Raw genomic sequence first — 25,608 nt, forward strand, 5'->3', positions numbered from 1 at the left:
TGCTGGGTGGAGATGGTGTGTCTCCTGCTTGTTGAAGAACTGGGGGAAAGGAGGAGCCAGGCTGACGGCATCAGAGGGGAAGCATTTGGGGCACATTTGAAATTAAGGACCAGCAGAGCCAATTAGAAAGGGGAGCATTCTCTGCAGAGGAAGCAAGGGGAGTTGGGTGCTTTCAGGAGCTGCTGGTTCAGTAGTGCTCCGCCAAGGCCGGGGTTGGTCCTAACACCATGGGTATGAGGGGAGTAGGGGCTGGGCAGGCTGCCAGTGCGCAGCGAACCCCGTGCCGATGGGAGCCTGGGTGCCAAGAGAAGCAGCGCCCGAGGAGTCTCGAGGCCCTGCACTCAGCTTATCTCCTCTCTGCCCTTCCTCATCACCACACGACTGCACTGCCATGTCCCTCACACTGAAGGGGAAGCTGGAAGGGAGCCAAGAACCATAGCTGCCAGAGAGACAGAGCAAAGCCCTGCATGGACTGTCGCTTTGCCCGCCTGCACAGGGATGCTCTGGCCACCCTCTGGGGCTGGGGTGCCCCCAGTTGCCTTGCTGTCGCTTCTGTGTGGAAAAGGACCCCCACAGAAATCGTGCTCTTGATGCCCCGAGCCTGATGATGTCATTTGCAAAGCCCCTCCACCAGCGCCGGCCACAGGGACCATGGAAGCCTTCAGGGGAGTCGTGGTAGGAAGAAAGCGAATGCTCTGAACCTCTTGTTGGGCTGCACAAAAACCAGATCCCAGAAGACCCTCCCCTTTGTCGTTAAGCACACACACATATGTACAAATGAAACAAAACAAAACCATAGTGGTGATAAACAAAAACAAAAACAAAAACAAACCCTCTAGGGAAACGGAATTCAGGACTTTCCTTCCCAAGCAGTGGTTGAATTATTTGAAATCGGTTTGGTCTCTAAGGAAGTGTAGCAGCCCCTTGTGTCTTGTTCTGAAACTCTTGATTTAAGTGCAGCAGTGAACGAATGACTGTCTCTAAGTTGTTACACTGAGCACCTAACGCGCTGTGTCCTTAGGAAGATTGCCTTTCTTGCTCCGCTCCATCCAAATCTGAGCGACAGACCGAGGCCCGGGGGTCTGAAGGTCTTGGCTCCTCTCGAGTCTCAGAAACTCCAGCTCCGGGAGGATGAGGCTCTCTGCTGTGGAAAGGCTTAATTCCTTTTCTCTGGACATTTTTGGAAGGCTTTCTGCTTTTTTAATCTCCTGACTTCTTGTTTGTGACCAAGTTCACATTCCAGAGAGGGAAGCGGCCAATATGTGTGATTATTTCCTCTTGCACCAAGTGGAACTAAAAGAATGAACTTACTTCACTAGAAATAAATGTACCCTTTGGACCTTAAACCCGAATGAGTAAGCACCGTTGGTCTGGCCCCTCCGCCGTCTGTGCAGTAATTAAACACAGAATGAGAAAAAGATGTCAGAGGCATGCATTCCCAATCTTTTTTTAGACATAAGGCAGAAAAGAATAGACCAATTTTTTTTTTTTTTTTAAAGATTCTTTTCGTCCTACACTGCCTTGGGTAGGGATGGCCACCAGGTGATGAGGAAAGACTAGGGTTTGGAGTGACTGGGTGCACGTCTGGCTTCCCGGTTCAAGAGTTGAGCAGTCCTAGACACATCCTTAACTTCTCTGACCACCAACTGAATAGGGAGCCTGGAACACCAGAGAGTTAGTGCAAGGACTAAAAGAGATGTTGTATGTAGAGCCTTTAGTGTACGGGCCCACGCAGGGCAAACTCATGCTAAAAGGGAGTTACGATCATCACGCTCTTATTTTAAGACAATTTAAGCCATTAACACAGAAACATTGGGATTGGCAGAGGGAATTCAGTGCCGGGCTGCTCAGTGCTCTGATGGCTGCTGTGCTAAAGACCTCACCTGTGTGTCCCGGGGCAACTGGGGATAGGGTGTGTGGGGGCCGTTGTCTCACCCTTGCTGTGACTCTCAGGTGACCTCTTCAGCGTCCCGGATTTCCCGTTCCTGTATTTCTACAGATTCCATGGCAGCTGCTGTGCCAGGTAAGCTTAACGTATAACCTCCTGGCCCTATTAATTTGTCTGGGGCTGTACTAGTGGTATCTTCGTCAAGTCCAGGGTCACAGCCAGTTATCCAGATGAGGGGCAGAAGAGAGCAATGGCCAGGCAGGAAGCAGCCCCCTCAGTCATCCACGGGTTGTCATCAACGTCCTTAGGTGCTCAGGGCCGGATTGGGGCCTGGAGGACCTGTGTTCTGTGGAAGTTCCTTGGCCAGAGCAATGCTTTCCAAACTTGCAGAAGAGCTGAGAACCCTGCATTGTTTTTCTCTCCACAAGCCATTCCTAAACAGCACTTCAGTGTATAAAATGATGCATCAGATTCAGTTCAAGGGAGGATTTGGGGCCAGAATTACACCTGCTCAGCTTCCCCTGTGGCCCTTGCCTTGTCCCTAAAGGGCGGCCTCCCAAAAACCTTTACTGAATCCTAAGACCCTGAGAAACAGGTTTTGGAAGCCAGTGACTAGGAGACATCTAGATGACAAAGTGACCCTTACTACGTGGCCTTGGGTGGTACATCCCAGTGGGATGGGTACGTATAGAGTTCAGACCCGCCCTCTCCCTACTTTTTGCCATGAGTCCCATGTTGCTTGACTTTCTCCTGCTGAGAAATGGAAAGGCTGGATAGCCACGCGGTGTGGTTTCTGCTGGGGTGGGAAGCCCAGTGTTGGGTTGGATGCCAGCCTTGCTGCTTGCTAGTGTGTTTGCTCTTTGGGCGAGCTGTCATTCTCCCAAGCCTTGGCTGAGTTTCCTCATCTGTAAAGTGGAAAGATAGTATCACTCCAGGTGATCGCATATACTAAATAAGGCGAGTAAGTCCTGAGCACCTTGCCTGGCCCAGGAGACGATGGCCGTAACTGTCCTGCTCAGCTTGACTGTAATTAGCTCAAGTGTCCATAGACCATGAGCGATGGCTAAGCTAGACCACTTCACATGTAAAAGGTTGTACCTTGTGAGGCAGTGATTCCTTGCAGAGACCAGGAGCTGGTGTGCGGCTACGTCCTGTTTCTGATAGGGTTGTGTTAGAACAACAACAACAAAAATCAATATTGTACAGTTAACTTTTGCCTTTGAGCCTCAGAATGACTTATTTGCCATCCTCAGCTAACTTTCAGGAAAATACTGACAGAATTCATCTTCCCAGTTCCTATCAGTTTGGTCAGACCTTGTCAGCTGCCCATTAGCTGGGATCAGGTGGCATGAGTGTTCGTGCTGCTCCCATGTCCGTGGACTTGTTTCTCTCTGGGTCCCGTCTTCTGTGCAGAGGGGAGGGCAACCGCCATGTGGTTCGTTGAAACAGCAACACGGTACCTAGCCCGTTGATGCTGGCTTTGTGGGGTGATATTCTGGCCCCATTTCTGCCCCTTTTAATCTGCATCTTTCTTACAACCCAGCATGAACAATCAGGGTTTTACTTAAAAGATTTGGGAATCTTTGCTTGAATTGATATGAAACTATTATGTTCTCCCCACTCCCACCCGATTGCAGTGTGTATCCGTTTTCCTGTCATCTTATGATTCATCTACTTCCATATCTCAGACTAAGTGTTGTCACCTTCAGAGGCCCTGGAGGAACTCAGAAGGAGTCATGGAGGCCTGGGGGGATGGTGGTAGCCATGACCCAGAGACACATTAACGGGGAGCCCACGATCTTTTACTTTTGGGATCCTCCCATTGCTTTTAAGGTCGGCCTCTGTGGTGAGGTGTAGAAGAGCTAAGTGTGGAAGGAGACAGAGAGGGACCCATGAGTAATTTGGAAATGATTCACAGACATCCCAAAGGATGGGAAGGGGTCGTGGATACTTTCCCAAGTGTGTTGGGCATGGGAGTGGCTCTGTTCTAGCAGAGTCTGTGCTAAGGGGAAAAGGGACGTGGAATCTTGCCCTTCCTATGGCAAGATTCCACGTCCCTTTTCCTGCGAAGTTGTTTCCTTCCTTGGGGCAGGGGTGACGCCAGCAGGAGGAGCCCTGGAGCACTGGCCGCCTTATTTTCCACTGCCAACCTCACAGTGGCACCTTCAGCATCGCTCTCTGTCTTTGGGTCAAGAACGGATCTTCATGGCGAAGTTTGAACCTTCTCACCATGTAGAACCTTTGAAAGAGCCAGGAAACCTGGATGCTGATAGGCTAGGGAGGCTTTCTGTTCTGAAAAGTCTGATTTCCCTCAGATAGGATGAGGACCACTTTGCTTATTCCTGCTTCAACACAGAACCTGAGGCAAGAAAAAAGGGACAAGAGAGGGATGAGTCAAGGTCATGAGGGTCAGTGGGCACAGCCCAGGTCACTCAGTTTTTAGCCTGCTGCTTTTACCCACTAGACCTCCTTGCCTTTCGGGTGTGAATGACTGACCATCTTCGCGCATAGCTGCCCAGCCTCCCATGATGGCAGACACAAATCTGAACCAACTTTGCAGGTCATCAGGGCCCAACAGGCTGAAATATACACAAGGGAGCCCTCATCCCTGTCCTTGGTCCTGTCCCAGGAATGTGGCTGTGAACTAATCTAATGTAATGAAGAGAAGGCACACATTTCCATGAAATTTGATTTTACAGGTGTTTAATTCCATCCAGCCTGCTTCTGAGTACACCTATCAAACATCTGTGTCCTAGGCACCATGTCAAACATCTGTGGCCAAGGCACCATGTTTGGCTCTGTTGGGGAAAACACAGAGAAGCCCAAGATTGGGGCCTGCCCTCTCAGAGCTTATAACCTAGTGGGGCCCACAGCTGTGTCTGTAATAAACGTGAGATAACAGGGTAGCTTTTGAGACCCTGAGGTACAAATGAGCTATAGCTCATAGGACCTGCCTCTGTGGTTTGGGGTACAACTGCAGTCATATCTCTTGCTTTTCGATTTCTAGTAAGTCACACTCAAGCCCCCGGGTGCATATATTTACAGGAAGTCAACCTCTATCATGGCATCTCTCTGTTGCACTCTCTTCCCCAATTGCCAAGCCTCCAAATGCAAGGAAGAGTGACCATTCTGGTAGAGTGCCCTTCGCTTTGTCCTTGACCACACAGTGATGCATTCAGAAGTGGTTCCAGCACAGGCCACTACTTCCTGGTCCACTGCTGTGCTAAAGCCTTGCTGCTCCCGATCTCTAGAACTCCCCATGGGGCATGGTCTCTCAGGTCACACACGTGGGCTTAGGAATCATTCCCAAAGGATTACATCTGCGTAGCTTAGCCTGGTTTGGGGGACATTTGCTCCTGGAGCCAGCCCTCCCCTTCAGATTCTTACCTTGAACCCAGGAGTCGGTCCAGACCCTCTGTCCCCATATGGTGAGTTTCGCTTTGGAAGTCTTTTTCTGGCAGTTTGTTTTGCTTGAAAAAAGTTGAAGCTCTACCTTGGCAAGCACTATGCTCCAGAAATAATATGGAAGGGAGCAGGAGGTATCGTCCGCCACGCTTTTCTTCTTTCATGATTTAGTCAGAGACTTCCCAAGTTTCTGTACTCTCTCCCTCCCTCCCCCACTGCCCACTACCCAGTGGAACTCTCTTTTCATAGCTCCTTAAAAAAATTAGAGTTTCCTGGGTTTTTAAATGCAGAGACCACTAGAAAACCCAGATGAAGTACAGGTTCTGTAGTAATTAGAAACTGGTAAAATGTAAGAGAAAATAGCTATTGGCTACAGAAAGACAAGTCTCACTAACAAAAGAATATTTTCTCCTTCCAGTGGATTGTTAGGATTCTTTCTCATGCTCAGCACAGTGAAGCTGAAAAGCCTTATGGTCCCAGGGCAGTGTGCAGCCTGGATTTTCTTTGCTAAGGTAAGAAAGAGGGAAGGGGCGGGGGATTGATCTCAGGAGCCTTGATGTCCAGTGTTCTTGGAGCATGTATGACATCATGTGTGATCTTCGTGAAGTCACTTCCAGTCATGGGCCCTGAGCCTGAACCTTCAGTCATTCTGATGACAATTTCCAAGGTCCTCTGCCTATTATATCAGCATAATCTTTATTGCACACCTGGAAGGGATAATCCCCTTATCTTCCCTGAGCCTTAATTTCCCCCATCTGAACATGAGAGGTTTTGCCCCCAGAAATCTCTAAGTCTTCTCCAATTTTTATGAGACTGGATTCCTGGATACATGAGGTAGGTCTTCTCTTCCTTCCTCGGGGCTGTGAGGGTGTCCAGAGCCCATGTGGTTTGCTTGATAGATCTCAGTCTGTCAGGAATGGTAGAGAAAGGAAAACAGACAAATGGCCAGGTAGGAGGACTTTGATGAAGCCTTTGGACAACAGACTATTATAAGAATGCCTGCTGCATATCTGATGATTATGGCTGAGACATAAGATAGAGAGGTGGGAAAATAAGGAGCAGAAAAAGCACCTGTGGGATGCTCAATCGTGACTGAAATACTTTGGGACTAACTTTTTTCTAGCGCAGCATTTCATTTCTCTTGTGTGTGTGAAGGAGTCAAGTTGCAAAGCCCTACGTGCTGCTTCTGAGAAATGAGATTTCTTCTTTTTTTAAAAAATTTAATTTATTTATTTGTCGGAGAGAGAGAGAGAGAGAACACACAAGCCAGGGGAGCAGCAGGCAAAGGGAGAGAGAGAAGCAGGCTCCCTGCTGAGCAGGGAGCCCAATGCAGGACTCCACCTCAGGACCCTGGGATCATGACCTGAGCCAAAGGCAGATGCTTAACTGACTGAGCCACCCAGGTGTCCCGAGAAAGGAGATTTCTTAATTTAACCTAATGAAATAATCATTTAAGGTCATACCTTTAGTCATCTCTGTTTGTTGGTTGTTTCTTTTTTTCCTCAGAAAACAAAACCAAACATTTTTCTTCAAAAACAACATTTCACAGTAATATTTTCACCTCCATAGATCTGCTTTTTAGCTGCAGTAATAATTCTAATTACAGTAAAATGTAAAGAGTGGTTGAGAGACTGACTTCCAGCATGACGGAATGAGGAGGTTGACAAATCCTCCTCCCCAAAAGTAACTGGACAGCTGGAAAAAGATTGTCAAAAATATCCATTTCAGCTCTCTAAAAATTGACGAAAGGCATACAACAAACTGAGAAAGCAAGCATTTGTTCATGAAAACTGCAAAACTTTGGGTAGGAACAACATGAGCCTGTGGCGGTCTTCTCTCAGGTCGCTCCCATTCACTCCTCCCCAGCTCTGTCAGTGTGATATTTCAACCAGATGGGGCAGGCTGTGAAAACCAGCAGCCTTGCTGCTGCTTCCAGAATACTCTGTTTGGCGTATTTTTAGTTAAAGCCACCATTGTCAGTGGTAACTCAGTAAGAAGAGCCAGTAACTCCACCATCTTGAGTTTCTAGTCCTCTTGGGGGCAAGCAATGGACCAGTGGTCTAGCTGAGGACTAAATAGGTAGGTGGGGGAGGTGAGACAGCCCGTAGGGGTTTGATAGCTCTCCATGTGTCCCAGATTGACCGTAGTCTGTGTGCACGAGCAGCAGAGACGGAGTGTGCCCAAAACACCCACATGTCCCTGGCCAGCAGAGCCTGCGTGCACACGCAGGAGATGGGAGAGAGCCAGCAAAAGCTGGGGCAGACAGAAAAAACTTCAGCCTGAAGTTTGAGTGTGCTCCCCAGCCCACACACAGTCAGAAGCAGAGAGAAGAAGTCTTTATGGCTGAAAGTGTTTGAACAAAACCTCCGACTAGTCTTTGCTAGAACACTAAGCTATGCAGACATGGGGATGACTTCTAGAAAGCCAGAAAAAGCTTAAAAATGAAGGGGAAAAAAACTGAGTAAAGGACGTTAGCAACTCTACCTTATATGGGAGACTAATTTCATAGACTTAGTCCAGGGAAATTACTAAACAAGCAAAATAATACCAATGACGATGCACTGAGAAAAGTCGGAATCCAAAGTTGCTATCCTGTATTATCTAAAATGTCCAATATTCAAAAACAAGAAAGTTAGGGGCATTCAAAGAAACAAGAAAGCATGATCCATACACAGGAAAAAAGCAGTTAATAGAAACTATGTCTAAGTGTCCTCTGATGTAGGACTTAGCAGAAAAAGACTGCAAAGCAGATATTTACACTTAGAGATCTAAATTAAAAGAAAGACTCAATGAATACAGGCTCTCAATAAAGAGCTAGAGATGATTAAAAAAAAAAAAGAGAGAGAGAGCTCCAAGTAGAAATTCTGGAGTTGAGAAATACAATAACTAAAATGAAATGAAATGAAAAAGTCCCTGGAGGTACTCAATAACAGATTTATTTATTTTTTAAATATATATATTTTTATAGATTTTATTTATTTATTTGAGAGAGACAGAGAATATGAGACGGGAGAAGGTCAGAGAGAGAAGCAGACTCCCTGCGGAGCTGGGAGCCTGATGCAGGACTCGATCCTGGGACTCTGGGATCATGACCTGAGCTGAAGGAAGTTGCTTAACCAACTGAGTCACCCAGGCACCCTCAATAACAGATTTAAATGGCAGAAGGAAAAATATGTGAACTGGAGGGTGGGGCAAAATAAATTATTCAATCTAAAAAGCAAAGATTTTTTAATAATTGAAGAATTACGAACAGAGGTTCAGAGACCTGTGAGACAACATCAAGCATATCAACATATGTGTTATGAGAATTCCAGAGGAAGAGAAAACTGATGTAGAAAAAAAAAATATGATCAGTGGATGACTTATCAAAAACTATGGAAACTTGAAGGCAATAGGATAACATATCCAACACGCTAAAAGAAAAATCTGTCAACCAGGAATTCTACATACAGCAAAACTGTCCTTCAAATATGAATGAGAAATAAAGACATCCCCAGGTAAAGACTAAGAGATTTATTACTAGCTGCTGTATCAGTAGTTATATTAAATGTGAACAGACTAAATACCCACTCAAAAAGCAAAGATTGTCAGACTTGATAAAAAAGCAAGATGCACCTGTATGCTGTCTGCCAAGGACACACCTTAGGGACGCCTGGGTGGCTCAGTCTGTTAAATGCCTGCCTTTGGCTCAGGTCACAACCCCGGGATCTTGGGATTAAGTCCCACATCGGGCTCCTTGCTCGGTGGGGAGCCTGCTTCTTCCTCTGCCTGCTTGTGTACTCTCTCTCTCTTTCCCTGCTTGTGCACTCTCTCTTTCTGACAAATAAATAAAATCTTTAAAAATAAAATTAAATAAAAAAAAAAGACACATCTTAAATTCAAAGACATAAATAGGATAAAAGTAAAAGGATAGAAAAACATAACCATGCAAACAGTAGCTTTTAGCAAGCTAGCTGGAGTGACTATATTAAAATCAGACAAAATAGACTTTATGACAAGAAATATTACTAGGGAAAAACAAAGACATTTATTAATGATAAAAGCATTGGTACACTAGAAAGAAATGACACTTATAAATGTATGCACCTAACAACAGCACCCCACATATATGAAGCAAAAAGTGACAAAATAGAAAGGAGAAATAAATTATTCAACAATAATAGAGATGCCAATCCTTGCACTCTCAAAGTTGGTAGAAAAGCAAAGATATAGAAGCTACAGATGACTTGAACAATACTATCAACGAGCTTGTCGTAACGAACATATGCTACTCTACCCATTGACTGCAGAGAACACATTCTTCTCAAACACACGTGACACTTTCTTCAGGATAGATGTTATGCTGGGTCACAGAACAAGCCTCAGGAAATTTAAAAAGATTGAAATCATGTAGACTATGTTCTTTGGCCACAGTAGAATTATATCAGAAATTTACAACAGAATAAAAATCTAGGAAAATACCCCATTTATTTGGAAATTAAATAACATACCTCTAAATAGCTCATGGGGCAAAGATGATGTCACAAGGGAAAATAAAAGTATTTTGAACCAAATGAAAATAAAACCATTTATGGGCTACAATATAAAGTAATACTCAGAGGGAAATTCATAGCTATAAACACCCCTATCAGAAAAAAGAAAAGTCTCAAATTGTAATCTGAGCTTCTACCTTTAGAAACTAGAAAAAGAGCAAATTAAACCCATAGCAAGCAGTAGGAAGGATATGTTAAAGTTTAAAGTAGAAATTAGGGACACCTGGGTGGCTCAGTGGGTTAAGCCTCTGCCTTCAGCTCAGGTCATGATCTCAGCATCCTGGGATCGAGCCCCGAATCCGGCTCTCTGCTCAGCAGGGAGCCTGCTTCCCCCTCTCTCTGCCTGCCTTTCTGCCTATTTGTGATCTCTCTCTCTGTGTCAAATAAATAAATAAAAATCTTTAAAAAAAAATTTAAAAAGTAGAAATTAATGAAATACAAAACAGAAAAACAAGGAAAATCAGTGTTGGTTCCCTGAAAACAGGAACAAAATTGACAAGTCTGTAGCCAGAATGACTAGGTAAATGAGAAAGAAGATACTATTTATTAAGATTAGAAATGAAATGAGGGACATTCACTACTGATTCTATAGAAACTGAAAGTATTTATTATGAGTAACTTTCTTATTATTTATTATGAGTAACTTTCTTCATTCATATTATGCCAGCAAATCAGACAATTTAGAGAAATGGACAAATTCCCAGAAAGGTACAAACTAGGAAAATTGACTCAAGAATAAATAGAAAATCCGAATAAACTCCTCTAACAAGTAAATAAATGTCAGTAGTAATTAAAAATCTTTCCACACAGAAAAGCTCAGACCCAATAAGCTTTACTGATGAATTCTATCAAATATTTTTAAATGAAATATTTTTTCTTTACAAATTCTTTTAGAAAGCAGAGAAAAGGGGCGCCTGGGTGGCTCAGTGGGTTAAGCCACTGCCTTCGGCTCAGGTCATGATCTCAGAGTCCTGGGATCGAGCCCCGCATCGGGCTCTCTGCTCAGCAGGGAGCCTGCTTCCTCCTCTCTCTCTGCCTGCCTCTCTGCCTGCTTGTGATCTGTCAAAAAAAAAAAAAAAAAAAAAAGCTGCTTGTTCAAGTTCCAAGTATTTGGGGTTTCTCTGGATATTTCATTAAAAAAAAAAAAAAAAAAGAAAGCAGAGAAAAGAGAATATCACCCAATTTATTCTATAAGGTGAGTTACCTGGATACTAAAGCCAGACAAAAGAAAATAGTAAGAAAACTATAGACCAATATTCTTTATGAACACAGATCTTGAGCAAAATAGTAACAAACCAAATATGGTGACATATAAAAAGAATTTTATACCATGATCAAGTAATACTTATCAAGAATACAAAGTTGGTTTAACAAATGAAAATTAATATAATATATTATATGTATAGAATAAAGATTTTACAAATGCAGCCACGTCAATAGATGCAGAAAAATCACTTAATAAAATCCTATGTCCATTCATGATAAAAACTTTGAACACACTAGTAATAGAAGGGAATCTTCTTAACCTGATAAAAGGCATATGTGAAAAACCTATAGTTAACATGACAGCAAATGGTGAAAGACTTTCCCTCTAAGATTGGGAACAGCACAAGAATGTTTGTGCTCACCACTTCTATTAAGCAGTGCAATAAGACCAAAAAAAAGGGGGGCGGGCATCCAGGTTAGAAAGAAATTAAATTATATTCACAGATGACATTCTCCTATATGTAGAAAATCCTAAGAAATCTAGAAAAACATTAATTGAACTAATAAAAAATTTATCAAGGCCTCAGAATACAAGATCAATGTACAAAAATCGGTTGTAGTTTTATGTATTAGTAATGAACAGTCATGTTCATAAAAATGAAATTAGGAAAACAAGTCTATTCATAATAGCATTACAAATAATACGTAGGGACTTAACAAAGAAGTTCAAGACTGAAAACTGTAAAATCTCTCTAAGGGAAATGTAAGAAGATCTCAATAAATGGAGAGACTCAATGTTGGTAAGATGGAAATTCTTCCTAAGTCGATCAATAGATTCAATGTAATTCCTATCAAAATCCCAGCAATCACTTTTTTTATGAATTCACAAACTGATCCTAAAGTGTATTTGGAGATGCAATAGCCAAAACAGTTTTGAAAAAGAAAAGGTTGGGGTGGAAAACGCACTGTAAAGCTAGAATCATCCAGACATTATGGTATTGGCATAAGGAGAGGCATTTACGTTCTGTTGACTTTCAATATAGGTGCCAAGGCAATTGAACAGGGAAAGGATTTTCTTTACAACAAATGGTGCTGGAACAATCAAATATCTGTATGCCAAAAAAAGGTACTTAGACCCCCATCTCACATTGTCACCTCAGCCATGGATCGTGAACCTAAATGTAGGCACTAAAACTAGAAAACTCTTAGAAGAAAACACAGGAAGAAATGTAACTGACCTTGGTTTAAGCCAAGAGTTCTTAGAATAAGCCACTAAGTAATTGATAAATTAGACTTCTTTTAAATTAAAATATTTTACAATCAAATTAATGGTCAAAAGACACTGTTAAGAAAATGAAAAGACAGGGGCGCCTGGGTGGCTCAGTGGGTTAAGCCGCTGCCTTCGGCTCAGGTCATGATCCCAGGTCCTGGGTTCGAGCCCCGCATCGGGCTCTCTGCTCGGCAGGGAGCCTGCTTCCTCCTCTCTCTGGCTGCCTCTCTGCTTACTTGTGATTTCTCTCTGTCAAATAAATAAATAAAATCTTTAAAAAAAAAAAAAAGAAAATGAAAAGACATAGCCTAGGAGAAAAGATTTATAAATTATATATCTGATTAAGGACTTGTTTCTGAAATGTCTAAGGAATTCTTACACTTTAATGAGACTGCATAAAACCCAATGAAAAAATGATCAGGGGCACCTTGGTGGCACATTTGGTTAGACGTCCAATTCTTGGTTTTGGCTCAGGTTGTGATCTCAGGATCATGAGATTGAGCCCCTTATCAGGCTCCCCGGTCATCTTGGAGTCTGCTTAAGACTCAGTCCCTTTCTCCCACTGCCCATCTTCCCTGCACATTATCTTTCTCTCTCTCTCTCAAATAAATAAATGTTTTTTAAAAAATAAAAAACAAAAAAAATGGTCAAAAGAGGTTGACTATATATATATATATATATGTATATATGTATATATATATATAATGGGATATTACTCGGGCATAAAAAATGATATCTTGCCACTTACAACAATGTGGTTGGAGCTGGAGAGTATGATGCTGAAGAGGAAGACAGATACAGTATGATTTATCTATGATTATTATTATCTATGAAATCTTTATGATTTCACACATACGTGAAATTTAAGAAAACAAATGAGAAAATGGGAAAATAGAAAGGCAAACCAAGAAACAGACTCTTACCTATAGAGAACAAACATGGTTACTAGGGGCGAGGTGAGAGGGGATTGGGTGAACTAGGTGATGGGGATTAAGGAGTGAACATTAAGCGTTGTGATGAGCACCAGGTGATGTACAGAAGTGCTGAGTCACTATATTGTATATCTGAAACTAACATTACACTCTACAGTAACTAATTGGAATCTAAAAAAAAGCTTAAATTTAAAAAAAAAAGGAAAAAAGATGTGAGTAGATATTTCACCAAAGAAGATATTTGATCGGTTCATCAAGTCCATGAAAAGGAACTCGTTGTCATTAGTCATCAGGAAAATGCAGATTAAAAAAACCATGATGAGATACCACGACACACTCACTTGAATGGCTATAATAAAAAAATATAGATGACATCCAGTGCTGACAAGGATGTGGGGAAACTGGGACCCTCACAAGTTACTGATCGGGATGTAAAATGGTATAGCCACTTTAGAAAACCATCTTGCTAGTTTCTTACAAAGTTAAACATAAACCAACTCTACAACTCAGCAGTTCTGTTCCTAGAAATCTATCCAAGAGAAATGAAAACAAAGAGACTTTAACACGAACACTTAGAGTAGCCTTGTTCATAGTAGCTCCAAACTGGACAATCTTAGTGTCCATCAGCTGGGGAATGTGTACAGAGGATTTGCTGCATACGTGTGTTGGGATACTATTTGGTGATAAAGAGGAATGGTCTGTTAATACGTTCGTATGCCACGGATGAATCTCAAGAACGTTATGGCCATGAAAGAAGCAGGTCACCAAAAAATACATACAGTATGATACCATTTCTGTGAAATTTCTGAAAAAGGCAAATGTAGAGAGAAAGCACAGTGATGGTTTCTTGGAGCAGAGATTGACTAAAATAGACTCAAGGAAGCTTTTTTTAGGTAATGGAAATGTTGTAAAACTGGGTGGTGGTGATGGTTGCACCGTCATTTAAATTAATTTCTTTAATGTGTTCATTAAAGATCATTGAATTTTACATTTACAGTGGGTGAATTTTATGGCATGTGAACCATCCCGCAAAGCTACAAAGTGCTCAAAGAATAGGGCTTAAGTCTTGTCTTTTAGGACTAGGGAGGATATTTTTCCTATGTGTATGGCTTTTCCTGTTTGGCCACTACTTTCATGAGCCTCCTTTTTATTTATTTTATTTTTTCTTTTCCTCTTAAACTCGGATGGCTCTGTAGTTGATTCAAAAGTGGAAAGATTTTTAATTGGCTGCTGTGGTTTGATGCTAATCCTCCTTAAATGTGGAAGATTGGATTAGATGAGCCACTAAGGTCTTTTCCACCCCCAGTATATCAAGCACTCCCTCTCTTTTTCTCCCTCCCCTCCTTCTCCTTTTTCTTTTCTGTTTGAAAATAAGCTCTGTTATCCTCAGTGGCAGAATATTTACCCCTTCCTTGGGCCACCTACACATCAAAATGTGCTGACATTTGAAATACAACATAATTGTACTTAGCAATACATTTCCCCATGACGTCATTGTGACTCTACTGAGTGCCAGCATATTTGGAAAGTGACTCAGAAGGATGTTCCATTGGCCCCAGAGGAGAATTTGGATTCCGTGGAAAAACTCAAAGATACTCAGAAAGAGGCCATTCAGAAGGGTACCTTCTTCCTTGCTCCAGATGGATCCATTCTCTGGTATTTTCTTGGGAGTTGTCACATGAACTTCCATCACTTCCAAGGCATCCATGCTTCTCTCCAGTCCTTATCTTAGTTAGTATCTTCTTTGAACCTGAGAAAGCTCAGCGTGGGAAAAAAGTGCCCCTGAGTCACTTTATATTGTTACCACTGTTATTACTGTGTCCCTTCCCTGATCACTTTACTGCCTGCCTAAAACAGCTGTTAATTCCATGGGATATTAAGGTACACTAGATTCTTAAAAGAGTTTAGGTGGTATTGTTTTTTAAGATTTTATTTTTAAGCAATCTCTACACCTAACATGGGGCTCAAACCCACAACCCTGAGATTAAGAGTCACATGTTCCATGGACAGAGCCAGCCAGGTGCCCCTAAATGGAAAACTTTTAAAAATTTTTTTAATTAATCTCTGCACGCAATGTCAGACTTGAGCTCAGGTGATACTTGATCGAGAATTGCATGTGCTTCTGACGGAGCCAGCCATCTCCCTCTGGGTGGTATGAAGAGTGCCTTATATCAAAGTGCATGGTTTCTCTTTGGCCTTCTTTCTGGACATGATTCTATCAGTCAACATTGATTACAGAAACCTTTGGAGCCTGGGGTGGAAGAAGTACATTAGTGTATGTGTAGTATATGTATGTAGTATATAGTGTATGTGTAGTGCTTGCCAAAAGCATCTTATGATCCAGAGGAGGAGGTAAGAGTGACAAGGGTGAGACTATTAGAGGACATTGCTGACAGGGTGGTATGACTTCAGGAGCTAGGAAAAGGGAAGCTGTGTGTAGACTGATGCAGTGGAAAGATCAAATGGGCCCTATAAGCCCATCTTGCCTGGGAGAAGGGAAGATGGAGGGATGGCCTTCCAGGTCGAGTGGCAGGGGCCCTGAGGTGGATGTGCAGGAGGGGAACTGTGAGGAAATACATTTGACCAGAGGAGGAGGAAGGTGTAGAGGTGTGAGGGGAAATTGGGCCTCGAAGAGACGGATTAGGGAGCCCTAAAAGCCAGGCTCCAGAGACCACTGTGAACTTCTCAATGAGAACGACTAAAGGCAAATCACATTGGAAATGAGTTCCAAGCATTTAGAAGGGAGGCAAATCAAGGTAGTGAGTGATGGCAATAAAGGTGAAAGGTCAACTTGACTGATGACTGATCATCTGAAGCAAAAAAAATTGTAATTATTTAATCTATCATATAAGTGTTGTGTGATGTGGTTAAGGAATTAGATAACAAAGACTCAGATCTGTTAAAGCAGTGTGGGGTGTGTGACAATTGTCTGGGTCTAGGGAAGATCACAAACGGCTCCAAAGTTTGTGTCTCAGGACATGAGAAATCCATGGCATCACAGACAGAAATGTGTGTGTGTGGGGGGGTGGGGGTTATGAAAGAGCATCGTTGGGGAGGAAAGCTGGTGAAATATGTTTTAGATATGTATGGAGAGAAAACATCTAAGTGGAGCTGTTGTGCGTTGGAAACAGGTGAAATGCGGGGGAAAACTCAAGGCTTCATGTGTCTGTTTGGGCTTCACCTAGAGCAGTGGAGTTGGCATCAGGAGCTTGAAGAAGTAGCTGAGCTCACTGAGGGAGTGAGAGGGTTTGGGTGGAGCAGAGCAAAGGGCTAGGACTTTGCTTGGGAGACACTTAAATGCCAGAGATCAATAATGTGAAGGAGAGAGAAGTGATAGCCGAGGGGAGCCCCAAAAGTTCCATGTGGGGAAGTCTCAGGAAGAATTTAAAGGAGTAAAACAAAATACCACCAAGAAATCAGAAAGATCCAGATTGAGAAAAGACTAGACCAAGGACATCGATCGCTAGCCTTTAGTAGAAGGGCAGGGTGGGAGGGGGTGGAAGATGGATCATAAGTATCCAAGAATACACAAGACACAGGAAAGAGCTTGTGACTGGTGGTGGTAAGGGGGATGGCCAGATCTAGTGAAAGTAATTTCTTTTCTGGGGAAACAAGGACTTAGGCATGCTTGAAACCAGAAAAGAACACACCATATGCAGAAATTCAGAGATGCTGAAGAATGAGGGAAGTTGGGAGAACAGGCATCAGTGGGAGATGGAAGGGGGACAGGGACTAGCTTCAGAGAAAACAGCCTTTTCCTGGAGCCTCAGTTAGGAGGGCTGTGATAGATGGGAATGAGGCTTTCCCAAGAGATATGTGGTAGGGGATTGGAATTTCAGGGGAACAAGGAAAGACCGCTCACTGTTCGGCTTTGTCCAGTTGACCAGAAATACTATGACTCAAGTGAGTTCTGACAGTGTTGGTGTATCTAATATTTAAGACTAAATGCTGGGGCGCATGGGTGGCTCAGTGGGTTAAACCTCTGCCTTTGGCTCAGGTCGTGATCCCAGGGTCCTGGGATCGAGCCCGAATCGGGCTTTCTGCTTGGCAGGGGGCCTGCTTCCCCCTCTTTCTCTGCCTGCCTCTCTGCCTACTTGTGTTCTCTCTCTGTGTGTCTAATAAATAAATAAAATCTTAAAAAAAAAAAAAGACTAAATGCTGATGGCATGTATATTCAATTGTCGGGTTATATATAATGATGATGTGCCAGGAGCCAGATCATTGATTATCCATGCCTTCTTAATAAAGCATTTACTAGTCCTTAATAGAACCCATTCAAAATAAAGTAGGAAACCACTTAGCAATCAGACCTTCCATCCTCATCTCAAAGTCTGCCCTCTCTCATGGAAGATGATGTGTAAATGCTACTGATGGTTAATTGTAATGTTTGTCCCCGTTTTTATTTAGCGTTTTGAGTCAAAATCCATGCTTATATACAATGGGGTTTCCTTTCCCATTGCTGCTTAGGACGATGCTTCTTTCCCAGCTTGGGTAGGGACACGGTCCCATGTAAGTCTTGAAACCTAGAGTGTGTAGTGGGCACAGAGTGGGGCAGGCAGACAAAGATCAAGGAAGAATATATTGCAAAGTTAGAAAATTCTAGAACTACACTCAGCGTTTTGAGATAAAAGCAGAATATATGAGATAATGTATGTGAAGGTAGCTGGAGAGTGACAATGTGCTGTGCAAACACAGAGCATTATTACGTAGAGTGATACGAACCTGGACCAAGACTTCATTTTGATGTAGCTTTGAGGCGCAGGTCTGCCATCTTCTAGACGAGTGCTTCGTTTTCTCATCTGTAAGCACATGTAATAATAATGTGTGCTGTACTGAGAGGACTGAATAATATTGACACAGCCCTAAAAGAGTGAGTGCTGGCCATGGGCAGGTCCTCCCTGGCACTGTCAACTACTAGTTTAATTCTTCCCCCAACTTAACCAGTGATTTCTGGAGTCTGAGTCTGTCCTTTGTATTCTGCAGTTCTAGGTAAGTGAATTTAGCTGTGGGCAGCCCACTGTAGACGCTACTGGGGATTCAGCAGGCAGGACAACAGGGTCTCTCACACATGTTTAATCAGACATTATCTAACAAAAGAAGCAATTGATGCACCATTCACAATGTTTTTAAACCTATATAAAGAGTCATTGATTCAGAACAGTTGCTAGGCCTGTGAAAATGTGTGTTTGTTGGTTTCCATGGAGACCACCCTGCTGGCTGTTCACTGATGGCGCCTTAATTATACAGTGGGATTGCCAGGGAGCCTTCACAGCTGTCTCTGAAACAACACCTCCTTGTGTAGTAACACGACCACCATCCTGAACTGTGTTTCCCATATCGGAGTTGCTCTTAAAAGAGGTGAGAAGATTCTGCTGGTAAGTTTCGGTCTCCAGTTGATTTAGCCTTGTGAAGGTCTCTTTAAGTGGGTAGGAAGTTTTCTGACTTCTGACTGCCTATCTTTTTCTTTTTTTTAAGATTTTATTTATTTGAGGGGCGCCTGGGTGGCTCAGTGGGTTAAGCCGCTGCCTTCGGCTCAGGTCATGATCTCAGGGTCCTGGGATCGAGCCCCGCGTCGGGCTCTCTGCTCGGCGGGGAGCCTGCTTCCTCCTCTCTCTCTGCCTGCCTCTCTGCCTGCTTGTGATCTCTCTCTATCAAATAAATAAATAAAATCTTTAAAAAAAAAAAAAAAAAAAAAAAAAAAAGATTTTATTTATTTGAGAGAGAGTATTAGTGAGAGAGCACAAGCAGGGGTAGCAGCAGAGAGAGAGGGAGCAGTAGACTCCCCACTGAGCAGAGAGCCTGATGCGGAACTCGATTCCAGGACCCTGGGATCATGACCTGAGCCGAAGGCAGACACTTAACCAGCAGAGCCACCCAGGTGCCCCTTGACTGCCTATCTTTCTGTCTGTTTTGCCAGATCTTGGGAACATGGCCTAATGTCTTTCTTTCTTCGATGACATGTTGACATTTCTCTTGATCAAGATATTGAACCAAGGAGTCTTGGCTATGTCGGTTTAATAGATAAAATTAAACCTGTTTTACATAGAGGATGAATTTGTAAAAGTGTTGTCAACAGATACTGTTGGGGTTCGATGTTTAGAATTTTAAAACGTCTCTAAGACTGTTGATGAAACTTGCTGTTTCTGGTATATATATATATTTTTTTTTTTAAGAAGAAGGAGCACCTTAGTGTCTTTTAAAATGAAATCATGAAAATTTTATGTCTTCTAAATAACATAATTTTTTTTACTCTTCACTTAAATTGTTTAGGTGTGTTTGTACAGAAGTTTCAAGGCTTGCTCTGAATCCTGTCTTGAACTTCTGAGGAGGTAACAAGTGAATACATCTTTCAGGTTCAGGAATCAAGGCTTCTTAGGTTCTATGTTCGGTATGCATGTGTATACACACACACACACACACACACACAGAACAGACCATGAGAAAGTCCTGGGAGTAGAGTTACTGTGCCCATCATGTTTTGCTCTCACTAGGTCGCCTATGCTGAACAGGATGTTAATTCTCTTCCTCCTCCTTCCTACTCTGTTGCTACTGTTACTCCCCCCACCCCAGTTTTATTGAGATATAATTGACATATAACATTGAATTAGCTTAAGGCTCACCGCATAATGATTTGATATTTGTATATATTGTGAAACCATCACTCTATTAAGTTCAGTTAACATTCACCACCTCACATAGTTACAGCCAAGTAAGGAGTGCCTCATGAATTTGCATGACATCCTTGTGTGGGGGGGGCATGCTAATTTTCTCAGTATTGTTCTAATTTTAGTGTATATGCTGCCAAAGTAGGCACAGTTACTTCCTTGCCTTTATTATCCTCATCATTCTTGTCATCCTCACTGTCTGTTGGGCGTGGAGAGCCCATCACTGTCTTCTCCCACTTGTGCTTGGAGAAAGGGAGTCAGGGGGAGAGGAGGCTCCTCCATGACCCCCTCAGTTCACCATTGGAATTTCTTCTCTCTTCTCAGCCTAAGACTCCCCGTCTTCCCATAACCTTGGAAAGCTCACGTGGAGGGGTCACTTTCCGTGTGGCTCTTGGTATTCCTTGTATCCTCCTTCGGTGGTTATTCAGCACCGTAATGCCTCAGGAATGGTCCGATGAAAATAAACGATTAAACCCAATGAAGCTCTGCTCTAAAGTGACTTTTATGTGGAAAGAGTGCGCTCAAAAGTCTAATTACGGCTGTGACCTAATTAAATCCCTTTTCTTTTCCACAGTTTAAGCCGCTATGGCAATGAGAATAACTTCTCATGGAAAATTAAAACCTAGGGGCAGCGCCTGCTTTCCTTTACAGTCTCTAGCCAGGCAACAAAAACAGCTTGTGGATGTCTTTCCATGACATCACTGTCGAAGCGACAGAAACTTGAAGTGGCAAGTTCGGGAGCTGCCTTGTTATTGTTGAGCTGTATGGAAACAGTCAGCGAAGAATTTAGTTATCTGGGAATTCTTCGTTTATGAATAAGGTTTTCCCAGAGGGCACATGGGAGGGGAATTACAGTTGTGGATTAAAGAAAAAAAATTAAATTCCATTTCCCATTGTCAAAATAATTCATAGGGGAGGGAGTGATGCTAACGGACATTTTGCTATTTTGGATAAGTTTGTTCTTTTCTTGTTTCCAGTGAAGCACTTCTAATTCTTTTCTGGGCTATTTTTAGTGCCATTGACCACCACAATGTTCTCTGCTGCAAAAATATGATAACAATGCTGGCTTTCACAACTTTGGACCTGAATGAATTTGCAGCAGTTCATTTACTAAGGAAAGACCCTGAATTTCTATAAATTTCATGGCTCCAAGGCTTATATGTCATTTAAAATAACTAAAATTAAAGTGATTTTTGCAACACAAAGGCCAGTTAATTGGGGACATTGACAAGGCACCTGTCGGAGGATACACTGATGTGTGCTTAGTTCACTGTAAAATAGTAAACGCGAAAATGAGTGCCGAGCGAATGCCTCAGTATGCTGATCTTGTACACATCTTTTCAGCTCTGTGCACCCCCATCAGACATAGAGAATGATGGAAATCTGCAGGTGTCTCTCAAGTACCTCCCATCGCCCCCAGTAATGCTCTTGGGGTGCACATCTGTCTTTGTTGTTTCCCTCCAGAGACCCTCTCTCTGTATCACTAAAACCAGGTTCCACAAGGTGTGGACAAGCCCAGGGTCATCCACAAAGAGCTCCCCTGACCGGGTCCTTGCCCAGAGCAAACCAGAGGGCAGGCGGGGGGCGGAAGTGAGTGGCCTGTACTGAGGGAGAATGAGCGGCCATAGTCAGAGCTGATCAAATGAAACCAATCTTGGGAAATCCCAAGGAGCAGACGTTCATTATGGGGTTGCTGAGTTTTGACACATGATGGAAAGGAATGAGCCGTGGATGTGAAAGACATTTAGAGATGTTTTGCTTACATGCAAGCAAGTGGGTCCAGCGGTACGGCCAGGCCAGGCAGCTAAGTACAAGCAGGTTGTGTGTGTTTCGACGACTCTAGAAGAGCCAGCCAGTCAGTGAAATGGGCGGCAAGGAACGGTTTTTTTCAGTCAACAAAGAAATCTTCTGGTACCTTATAGACACAAGGAGCGTTAGCCTGTGTGTGTTCATTTTATCGTTTCTGCGCCTCTCTGAGGGGTGTTGATGGGGGGAGGTGGTGAGGGGAACAGGATCTCCCTGGTGACACCTCACGTCTGTCATCTCGTCATGTGACTTCTGGGGGCTTGGGGGCAGGCTCCCGTTGCAGTCCCCAACCACCCCTGTTTCCAAGGGAAGTTCTATCTTGTTTCTTTCCTGCCTCACCTCGGGCCATTCATTATTCCCTTGTTGGGGCTTTGTGTGTTTCCTGCAGGATTTTCCAGGCGCGTGCCATGTTTGGCCCAGAACGTGGTAGGTGATTGGTCAGGAGTTGATAAATAAGATACCCTCCACTTCCTCTCACCTCCATGTCAGGAGAAGAAAAATATGGGCAAGGATCAGGCTGATTAGAAAAATCATAATAATTGGGTCTCTCCTTCCCAGCCAGCCACCTGGGTGTCAGCCTGCGAGCCCAGGGGAGGCAGGGACATCTTACTCAAGGTTATAGCGTCGACACCTGCTGATGTGCCCAGCTCCCCATAAATAGGCCTGAGTGATGCTCAAGGGTCGATGTGTTCCCAGACGCAGGTGTTGAACTGCAAAGGATTTGGTCACTGGGAAAGTGCCTCTTACCTTTTTTAGTGAAAATGAAATTAGGGGCCACTGTTTTCAGATCTCAATTCATCTTCTGTATGGTGATTACCCCATCCTCTCAAAATAAGAAACACAATTTTACTCTTTTTTTCACACTTCGTTCGATTTGTCTTCTCGGAGTTACAGCACTTTGGTTGCAAGGATCCAATCACCGATTGTTATCCCTGCACTGCCCTTTCTCCCCCGCAAGGGATTTTCACCTGGGAAAACAAATGTTTTTCTTCAGGTGAGAGTAAGAGTGTTCTCATGACGTTGGGCCCTGCGTTCTTACAAACCCTCACCTTACAAATCGTACTGTGAGCATCATTGACACTACTGTCCCAAATTGCCAAGTGTTTATGACATTCAGAGCCTCATCTGTCTGTATGCCCTTAAAAGGTTAGGATTTGGGAGGGAGGGTGTCACCTTTCATTAGAGTAGGCTTTATTGGTTTTGTCTTTTAAGATTTTATTTATTTGAGAGAGAGAGAGAGAGAGAGCCAGAGCACGAGCAGGGGGAGTGGGAGAGGGAGAAGCAGACTCCCCACTGAGCAGGGAGCCTGATGCGGGGCTCAATCCTAGGACCCTGAGATCATGACCCAAGCCGAAGGCAGACGCCTCACCGACTGAGCCACCCAGACGCCCCTCGGTTTTATCTTTCATGGATGGCTAGAATGCTCGAGAAATTAGAAAAGGAGTTCACTCCAGGGAACTGTGAGACTAGGTGTCTTCTTGTATCCCCCACAGCTGAGACCATAGTCTGTGATCAGTAAATACTTCTTCCGAAAGTATTTCCCGCCCCCCACCTGGTATTGGAGTTGAGCTACAGCTGCATGAGCCACTCGGCTCTCCGTAAGTCCTGGTGTATCTTCTGTGAGGTCAGTAATGGTTATTCTTCTTTTCCTCAACTTGTACTCGGGCGGTTGACTGTCCGCTCTACGGATTATGTAAGGCCTACTTCGGTTTCCATACTCATGCTTCATAGGGGGTTTTTGTTTTTCCTGACAGTTTTTTTCAAGTCGCTCTGTCGGAACATGTTACGTTCAGCAGAGATTTGTAGAGTGAGGAGACAGTAGAGAGGACAGACAGGTAGCCCAGCTGTGGATCAGAATTCCCCTCTGGCAGTGTCACCTTGGAAAGATTATTTCAGCTCCATATGTATCAGTTTTCTTCTCTGTAAAATGGAAATCATGTAGATGTTGCAGGGATTGTATGAAATAATGTGTGTTGAATATTTTACCTTGGCTAGTACAGTATTACTTGAAAGAATGAGCTTTTCCCTCGCAGATCGAGAAATGTTGGATGTGTTGTTTGCATTTTGGGTTCAGCTACAATTTCAGAGCTGCTGATATGGGCTGAGAGCCTTTGCTTCCAGTTTGTTCCACATTGCTACCCTAGTGTCAAGAGAGATCTAAAATGACCAGATCCAAGTGACACCCTAGGTTTCAAAGTGCTTTTTTCACTTTTTCAAAGAATTCAGAGAATCTAAGTTACCATGGAATTTCTACACAGGTGTTGATTAAAAAATATAAAGAAGAAAGAAAAATGAGAAGAAAGAAAGAAAGAAAGATATCAGCCATGGCATGAAATAAAGATTGTTGACTGGGTGTTCAAGAGGGAAACGGCAGCTTTCAGCCTGGACTAGGTTAGTGGTAAGGGAATGGGGCATTGAGACAGAAGTGGTATCAAATCTGATGTGGAACCACACATGCACCAGAGCTGCCAAAACTGTAGAGACTGACAATACCGAGTGTTGGCGAGGACAAAGAATAGCATTTCTGGCTTAGAAAACACTACAGCTAAACGAGGTCCCACTCCGGGCAAGTACCCAAGAGAAATGAAGGCGGATACACACGTGTACATTTCCTCTCATCTCCTTGTAATCCCTGTGTTTTGTCTGTAACCACTGTCTTTTTAAGCTTCTTGAAAATTCTCACTGGAATAAGTCAAGGAATGAATAAAATCTCCTATCCCCTTTAAAAAAATTTTTTTAAGTGAGAGGCTAAAATTTAATCCCTGAGAAATACTTTGTAGATGATTTCTTTGTTTCTTAAGGGGGGGGGGGAGCTCAAATCCAGAGAGGGGAACTGGCCCGCCTGAGGTCTGTCAGGGAGTCTGGAACCCCCAGGACCCCCAGGACACTGCTGGCCTGGCTCTCCCACAGACACGGGCATGAGAGCAGATGCTCACGAGATTGGCCTGGGCTCTTGTGAATCCGAGGGCAGGCCCCTCTCTGGCGTCTGATCACACCGTGTGCCCAGTTATCCTGGAACCAGCCACCCACCGTTCTTAAGGGATAGAATCCTTATGGGACTTTTCTCAGTACCTTGCTAGGAAAAAGGGGTTCCCAGCTATTGTTTTGTTTTCCATCTCCCAGTTTTCTCTCAGCTTTAACGATGGGCTGCCACTCACCTCGCATGTGGTGCTCCCCAGTTGAGACCCAGTGGCTTCAACTTTGCTGACTTGTTGGTCTTGTTCCTTGTACCTAGAAATCCCTTCCCCAGCTTCCTCACTGGGTAGTTCTTATTTGTTCAAGATTAACATGGGCATCATCTCCATGGAGAGCTTATTCTTGTAATATCCGGAATATACCTGTAATCTCAGCACTTAACACGTTCCATGGAAACGACTTGCTTGGTGGCCTCTAGAAGCACTGAGCCTGCACAGGGCGCCGTGAGGGCAGGTGCTGGCCTGTCGTGTTCTCCTCTGTGGTGCCTGGTGAGGTGCGAGGTGCGCGTCATTTGGCCTCTGCTTCATTCTAGCCATAGCCCTTCATTCTAGCCATTCAAAGCCCTTTTTCCTTTTTCACTTCTAATTCGGTAAAAGCTTCTTCTGAAACAGTTAGTCATTGTTATTTTTTTTTAAACTTTCACTTTTTAAAAACTCTCCAAAAGAGCAAGGAATAATGTCTTAGCTTGTGCTGCCATTACAAAATACCACAGACTGGGCGGCTGGAGCAACAGACATTTATTCCTCTCAGTTCTGGAGGCTGCAAGTCCATGGGGAAGCTGCCGGCAGGGCTGGTGTCTGGAGGGAGCTCTCTCCTTGGGTGGGCAGATGGCTGTCTTCTAGCTGTTCACATGGCAGAGACAAAGAGAGAGCGAGAGCTCTTTGGTCTCTTCTTATAAGGTCACAAAGCCCATCGTGAAGACACCCCC

At 43.5% G+C, this 25,608-nt stretch overlaps 1 protein-coding gene and 1 non-coding gene across 5 annotated transcripts in view; one reads left to right on the top strand and one right to left on the bottom strand.

Annotated features, from left to right (window-relative positions):
* The window catches only part of TMEM241 (transmembrane protein 241), a 115,864-nt gene that overhangs the window by 69,211 nt on the left and 21,045 nt on the right, over window positions 1–25,608 (top strand). For 3 of the 4 annotated variants that reach the window (XM_047696648.1, XM_047696650.1, XM_047696649.1), the window contains 2 exons: window positions 1,954–2,023; window positions 5,712–5,805. In XM_047696648.1, coding sequence (XP_047552604.1) covers window positions 1,954–2,023; window positions 5,712–5,805 — 164 coding nt within the window. Of the gene's footprint in view, window positions 1–1,953; window positions 2,024–5,711; window positions 5,806–23,197; window positions 23,329–25,608 lie in introns of all 4 variants that reach the window. The other variant, XR_007121804.1, reaches the window with a different exon arrangement.
* LOC125082752 (U6 spliceosomal RNA) lies at window positions 19,939–20,047 on the bottom strand. Its single transcript, XR_007122077.1, has one exon. It is a non-coding gene; the product is annotated as a U6 spliceosomal RNA (small nuclear RNA).

The sequence above is a fragment of the Lutra lutra genome, chromosome 12 (assembly GCF_902655055.1).
Source record: "Lutra lutra chromosome 12, mLutLut1.2, whole genome shotgun sequence".
In the NCBI taxonomy this organism is placed as follows: Eukaryota; Metazoa; Chordata; class Mammalia; order Carnivora; family Mustelidae; genus Lutra; species Lutra lutra.